The following is a 7,805-nucleotide window of genomic DNA, read 5'->3' as shown; positions in this document are numbered from 1 at the left end:
AAAAAAAAAAAAAAAAGAAAAACACTTCATGTTCAATTGTGCACACGCACGCACACAAGCACACACACACATCAGCATTCTGAAATGCCCCTTGTACTTTGATGACAAATAGAGCCCCACAAATATCAGAGTAGTGTCAGTTATGAGGGTCTCTACAGTGGAGATTGGCACAGCAACGGTTTTTTGACACTTAACTATTGTTTATTGCTTTCTCTTGGGAATGTGCTAACCCTACAGTAAACAATGTGGCAGGGTTTTTTTTTTTTCTTTTTAAGGGTAAGCTTATCTTGTGTTTACTTTTGTTCAAAAATAAATCAGTAAAGTAAATAAATAATGATGAGTGACACGGAAGGGTATTGCCCCCTCTTAAGCTCTCAGAGCCCCTGCTTGTCCTCGGTCCCCCCTTGGTGCCGTGGAGTAACTAAGTGAGGGTAAGATTGCATTGCAGTGAAGGACCGAGAGTGGCGTGGGCATCAGTAAATCTCACGGCTGAACACTGACACCGTTAGCTACGGAAGGTGTAAGTCACATTTAACGATACTTGAACACTTGAGTGTAGTTTTATTTTAGTGGTTTAAGCTCTCAAGCATTAATAATGATTTGCCTTCCCACTAGCCTCCACTTAGATTTCATAAGGAATTCATATTAATCATTAACAGAAAGGGACATGATTCTTCAAGATAATCAAATATTGACAGGTTAGAAATAGCTTTCTGCCTGGGTTCATTGATATAGGTTATGTGATATAAATATTTATTTCTTTTCTGTCACTCAGAGTAAATGCCACCAATTGATTCAGCATTGATAGAGTGTCAACAGTTCATAAGAAACATTTGACTGGCTTGTGTTTTCCGATTAGTCTCTGCTCTATAAAGTGGGATTTACTAAATCTCCCCAATTGTCTGCTCATAGAGTGTGACGCCTTCTGAAACCATTATTGCTTCGATTTGTGAAGCAAAGTCTCATGCTAGGACTCAGCTCTGTCAGGCTTTTACATATAAGATAGGATTGACTGAGCATTTTTATTTTAATGATTTATAAGCGATGCATACTTATTCTCTTTAACACAGGCAGACAATAAACAAAGAACATATTCTTTTCTAGTCCATAATTAAATTCCATTTGGCTGTCCCCATTAATTTCATTAATATGTTAAATCAAGAACCACTTAAAAGTTTTCCTTTAGTGTTTGGTACAGAGCTGTTCTTTTCTTCTTAACACTCTTTGGTGGGAAATCCCAGTTCTCCAGCTTAATAAATAAATCAAAAGCTATTTGAGGCCTGTCTTTCTGAGACCTGTGACTCAGACTCACCACAGTATTTTTGGAGTATGTTTTCCCCACTCAGAGTCCAGTGCGGCACTGTCTGTCTGGCGATGGGTTTGAAACTGCCTGGAAAGAACCTGGAGGGTCAATTCAGAGGATTTTATAAAGTAACCAGTATTCATTCCACAGACCTGTGACTTTTACCTCAGTGTCTCTAAAGTGGTTTCTCTTCCTTTTGTTTTTTGGTTTTGTAGAGTGACTATAGTTCCTGCTCCTGGTAAGCCCAGGTTAACACTCTGAGAAGTCATACTGGCCAGTCCCTTTCCTACCACACCTTTATTGCTTCTAGACCTTCAGATGCCTTTAGAAAACTCCGTAACCTGGGGAGGGTAGGAATCTGCTGTAAAAACTATCTTTAAAAATCCAGCCAGCCCAAGCATGGTGCACTCATCTCCCTTGTGAAGCCTGAGGCAGAAATGAAGCTGCGAGCAAGTTAGAACTGCAGAGTCCCTCTTTCCGTCCAGACAGCGCACCTCAGGGCCGGCTGCTGGCCCTGCTGCTTTCTCGCCTCTGCTTCTCTTTGAAGCAAGGAGCCACCAATCATCTGCTTTCCTGTTTGTGGCTATGTAGTGATTGTGACTCCTGGGCTTTTTCTTCCTTTTCCTTCATATCTGTTATCTTACTGCTACTTTGCATTTTACAGTTAAAACAAGGAAGCTCAATTATAATTAAAAATTAGCATCTTCATCGAGTTCATAAAAACCAATCTCACATCTGTACAGTTGGAAAACCATGTGAGGTGTGTGTGAAGAGTAGGGCATGCATGTACATGCATGGCATTGTGCATACATGTAGGAGTCAGAGATTGGCTGAACTGCCCCCCTCTATTGCTGACCATTTTATTTTTTGAGACAGGGCCTCTCCCTGAACCGAGGGTTTGCTGTTTTGGTTAGCTGACTAGCAAACCCTGCAGGTGATCTGCCTCTGCCTCCTGGCCCTGCGGGTTCAGGTGTGCACCTCCGTGCCTCACTTTATGTGGATGCTGAAGATAGGAACTCAAGTCCACATGCATGCTTACATGGCAAACATTTTGCCAACCAGCCATCTCTCTAGTACTTGAGCTACACGTTTTGTTTTTAAATTTTCCTTTCTTAGAAACAAATGAAATTTACTTTGAAAATTGCCTTTCGGTCAGGGGTTTGCCTGTCTGTGCACAATGACTGTTGGCAGTCAGTGTCCCCACACTGCACCAGAGACAGAGTGCTGATTGTGAACTAGAGTACTGGTTGACAAGTTAGAAAGTGACTTGGGTTCAGTGGTCCTAAAACACTATGCTTTTATAATACTTGGTCCTAACTACCCTAGGCACATGAATCCCTCGGTAGGGTTAGGAATCCTACCTCCATTTCTTGTTAAACACAATTCCTGTGCTTCGTTTTGGAAAGTTCATTTAATGTGCTTATCTAATTATAAATAACAAAAATGCTACTAGCTAGTTTTTTTATAGTTTTATGTCATGTATGAAATCTTCAAGCTGGTTTTTTTTTAATTCGGTTCATGAACTCGGCTTCAGTAGCCTTTGTTTTTTTACATGATATGGTAGCCATGTGCCTGCAGTCCCAGACTCAGGGGACTGAGGCCAAGGGGGGTGGGGGGTGGGACAACAGCCAAAAAAACCCAAACCCACTTGATCTTTCATGACACTGCCTCCTAAAACAAGCAAATGATGCTTATGCTTTTAAAAACATTATATGCTATAATCAAAACCTCATAAGCAAACAGAAGAGGAATCCAATAGAGATATGTACATAGGTGTTATTTATTTATTGAGAAAGGGTCTTACTATATAGCCTTGTCTTGGATTGCCAAGACAAGGCTGGCCTCAAACTCACAGTTATCCCCCTGCCTTTTCCTCCCTACTCCTGGTACTAAAGGAGTGCCCCACCATGCCTGGCAGTTTTATTTATCTTTATTTGTGTGTATACCTGCATGTCTATATGTACACCATTTGCATGCAGTACCTACAGAGACCAGAAAAGAGAGCATCAGATTCTTCTGGACCTGGAGGAACAGGTGACCATGGGCCTCCCAGTGTGGGTTTTAGGAATAGAGCCCATGTCCTCTGTAAGAGCAGCAAGTGTTCTTAACCACCAAGCCATCTCTCCAGCCATTGGTATTTTATATTTAATATTACAAAAAGAAAGAAAAGAAAAGAAAAGAAAAGAAAAGAAAAGAAAAGAAAAGAAAAGAAAAGAAAAGAAAAACCATCAATTCATTTGCTAGGCAAAGACTTGTTTAATATGGATGTTGTCTTTTAAAGAAACACACTCTTTGAGCCTGTAATTCAGAACCACTTCTGTTTATGATCTTGCATAATCTTCCTCATTATCTGGGGGGATTCCTTAGTTTCATCTTAATCTTTAGCGCTCTCTCATATACACATGCAGCATCAGGCTTTGTCTCCCTTGACTTCCCACCCACCTCCCTCATGAGCCTCTAAGCCCCTCCCCTATAATATGACCCCATTATTCCTAATGAGGCTGACATGTGGGGTACTGGCCACTCCTCTTTTGTGAGTACTGCTGTGATTGTAGGAGTAAATGGTCAGAGACACCCATACCTTGCCCTTTGCCTGTGGGGAGATCTTGATCACAACTGTTAGTCCTCACAGAGCCCAGAGCCTCTGTGTTACATGCCTACTTCCCAACTGCCCTTTTATCTCAGGGCTGCAAATTCAGAATTTGTGTTCTTGACCAAGTGAAATTCCTCTCTCCTAGAAATTTACTTTGAGCCACAGTGAGAATGTATCTTGTTAGGCAAGTTAATGGTGCAAATTAGTTTGTTGGAGGCATGTTTAGATTACCTAGAGGAATGCTCTCAGGGAATTGGCTTGGTAGCAGGCTGTACCTGCCAGTAGACACTGCTGTTTATGAACCCTTCATCAATCAGAGTGGAGCAAGCGGCAGTCCTGCTGGCGTAGCATCTCAGCTCACTTCCTGGGCTGCTGTTGCTAATCCTGTTGGAAAAGGTGCCATTTAAGTCCAGAGTAATGTGGCTTTCTTTTCTTCATGCCACATCTTTTCTACAGGGTAAAATATCATTTTATTATATTAGTAGTTTAAAGGTCACGGAGAACAAAGTTTTTCTCGAATAGCGAAGCAGTTGGCAATTGTTCTGACCTGTCTGCCAGCATGTTTTCTACTGACCTTAAATATTGCAATTAGCTGATTGTAAATTGCATCAATCAGGTAGTACAACAATTAAATCTGGTGCTGAATTGACCCTTATACAGGAGTCTGTCGATACTCTTAGGAACTGGCAAAATGGCTTGGCAAGGAAGCTGTCGCTTTTGCTTGCACCACACACTTAATTATCACAGTCCTCTGAAGCTTCAACTGCAGAAATGCATAGAAGAAAACTATTTCCCTTGATAAATGTAGCCCTTGCTTTATTCAGTTGGTGGGAGTTTAGAACAGAGCAAATATTTAAAGCTTTACCATAATAATGGTCCAAAAGCAAACTATTATTTTCCAAGTGATATTGAATTAAGGACTCCATCCATTTTCTGCCCAATGCTTCCTTTCCCTGAGCCTTAGATATGTGGAAAAGAATACCTTTATTAAATCTAATTGGTGAATAAAGTTGGCAGTTAATTTTTATGCAACTGTACCAGTGCCTAAAGAGTTACTGAATATATCAAATGGAGTCAGATTAGCCTTAAAAATCATTTGATAAATGATTATTTAGGGGGTACCTTTAAGACTTGAAAACATTACTTTGTGGGTACTAACACAATTTATCTGCCAGATACAATTACAAAGAAGAGTGATGTTCTTGGTGTAAGTTTTGTAGAATTAGAAAACCTGGTGTCTTACACCTTAAATTACAGGAGTAGCATTAGTTGATATTACACACATGCTCAGTGTGTTCCCTGTAGGCCTGTGATTTTCCATTTACCAGCATAATATGACTTCTATTCAGCTTTTGCTATGCACTAATTTATCCTTTGCAAAGAAAAGCTCTTTCTACTCTAAAAAAATGATAAACATTATTTAGTTAGTTTGTTCAATGTTAATTATAGGGTCACCAGAGGAGTTTTGGGGGGCTGGCTTATTTACACTGCATGCATAGATTAACTTTGTGTGTGTGCATGACACACACACACACACACACACACACACACACACACACACACACACACGTCCTGAGCTTGACTTTGGTCCTGTGTTTGTTGCCGCTTGGCATTAGTTAGTTCTGGGCCATGCTGGAGACCGCTCTCCTATCAGTATCTCTGACCTGACCCTTCTGAGCTATGTTATATCATTCCATTTTGACACCTTTTATCAAACTTTAATGAAATGACCCAGGCAAACAAATTGTCATTAAACTTTCCATCACTTTGTCCCTTGGTATCTTCTTTTATAAATTGGACAGCAAATGTTGTATTGATCCTCTCGTTCTTGCAGCTGAACTTGGAATGACCCAGCCCGCTTGTTGTTTATGGCCCAGGGTTGCTTTCCTTGACATTTCCATCCGCAGCATGACACCCTTTTTGTTTTTCTTTCTTTCCTGTGGAGATGAATGAACAAGACATACGGTATCGAGACACCCTTGGTCATGGCAACGGAGGCACAGTCTACAAGTGAGTAGTCATTCTGTCTAAACTTGCTGCTTGCTTCATCAAGTGCTGGGGACCCAGGCCCTCATAGCAGAGGTTTACCCAGCACCACTGCTTAGATTTTATTTCCACATTTGATACCGGAATTCTGCAAGACAGCTTCTATTTTCTCGGGAATTGCCTGAAAATGCATTTATATTGCCTTTTTAATATTTCTGAGTCTGCATCTCTCCTGGGTGGGCGGTGACTAGTCCACCATTAGCAGGTGTGCCTTTTTACTGGCCTGAAGTTTCGCATACACTCTCCTTTGCTCTTTAATGCCACTGATTATTATTTTTTGGAAGCTTGTTCTCACCTTGTGCTGGTCCCTCGCCTGTTTACAGTTATGCCCAGTGGATGCCAAACTTTATAAGTGCCACTGCTGTGCCCTGTGTTGACACTGTTATTAAACCGCTTCTTCCTGTTGTGCTTCCTCCCCTCCCCCCCACCCGAGAGAATCCCTACACACACTGATGAATATGTTAAGTTAGAAAGCTCTCCCAAATTCCAGTTGCAGCGATCTTACCCTAAAGGACTGTTCATTTTCATATTAAAAAATGCTAAGCATAAAAAACAGCTCTCTCGACAGGGAAGTCCCTCTCACGGCAGTGCAAAGTTTAAACTACATAATGTAATATGTGGCACTTAATAGTCTGCAGTGGTGTATGAAAAATATTCCACTAGGAATTAACAAATCCATCCTCTGTAAGAAAGCCCTCAGGGTAACAGAGCTTTCTTCCACACACACCAGCCCCACACTGCATTGGGCTGTGCTTTGACCGTAGCTACTGTAATATTAAAAATAATTGGGGTTATAAAAGAATTAATTTGTATTCTGATTGGATCCTCGTGAGCCCAGCACATCCTTGTGTACTGATGCCACCTTGGCATGGAACTGGACATGAAATGAAGAAGTCCTTCAAGTCATCTGATCTAGTTATCCCCTCAGGCTCAGTCCCCAGGTGCAGCCAGGCTGTGAGTCCTCCCCCAGAACATAGGTCTTTATGAACTTAAGCCCGGCTCCGCATCACGGGCACACCCTCAATCCCAACACTCAGGAGCCAGAGGCATGTGGGGTTTTGTGAGTTCCAGGCCAGCCTGCGCTATATAACAAGTTCCTAGAAAGCCAGAGATGCAGTGAAACCCTGTCCCACCATCAACAAAAACAAAACAAACAAACCAACAAAGCCCTCTTTAGTTATACTGGTCAGTCCTCAGGATGCTGGGGCAAGTGGATTGTCTGAGGTCAGCGTGAACTTAATGATGTGTTAATGGCCAGCATGTGCAACAGTGTGTGGCCATGACTCACAAAAAAAAATTAAAATAAAAATAAAAAAATAAAACAAAAACAAGAAAATGTATGTTCATCTTTTAGATTATTTTTCCTATAGACAGTTTAATAAGGTGAATTGTTGGTCTGAAATTAAGTCCCGCCACAATTAGAATCAGAGACAAATTTGCTTTGGGGCTAGAATTGAACCTAGTTTCGAGGGCTCCTGGAAGCTATACCTTCAGTACAGATGTTAAGAATTTAATCATTTAAAAAAATTAATCATCTGTATAATTGTAATAGGAAAATAAAAAAGAAGGGACTGTACAGGGATGTGTAAATAACCTGCCCACCTCCCCAAAGGAAAGTTAAAACATGAGATTATGCTATGGTTGTTTCAAAAATATTTTTAATCATGATGAAATACAAAACGTATTATCATAACCATTTTATATATATATTTTTTCAAGACAGGGTTCCTCTGTATACTCCTGGCTGTCCTGGAACTCACTCTGTAGACCAGGCCGGCCTCGAACTCAGAAATTCACCTGCCTCTGCCTTGCAAGTGCTGGGATTAAAGGTGTGCGCTACCACGCCCGGCTTATATAACTTTT

General features: G+C 41.1%; 1 protein-coding gene across 2 annotated transcripts in view; it reads left to right on the top strand.

The window, feature by feature from the left end:
• Map2k5 (mitogen-activated protein kinase kinase 5) overlaps positions 1 to 7,805 on the top strand; it is a 217,329-nt gene that overhangs the window by 47,839 nt on the left and 161,685 nt on the right. For both annotated transcript variants that reach the window (XM_029542971.1, XM_021206485.2), the window contains exon 8: positions 5,842 to 5,906. In XM_029542971.1, coding sequence (XP_029398831.1) covers positions 5,842 to 5,906 — 65 coding nt within the window. The remainder of the gene's footprint in view (positions 1 to 5,841; positions 5,907 to 7,805) is intronic.

This window comes from Mus pahari, chromosome 10 (genome assembly GCF_900095145.1).
Source record: "Mus pahari chromosome 10, PAHARI_EIJ_v1.1, whole genome shotgun sequence".
Taxonomy (NCBI): domain Eukaryota; kingdom Metazoa; phylum Chordata; class Mammalia; order Rodentia; family Muridae; genus Mus; species Mus pahari.
This window is presented reverse-complemented; position numbering and strand designations above follow the sequence as displayed.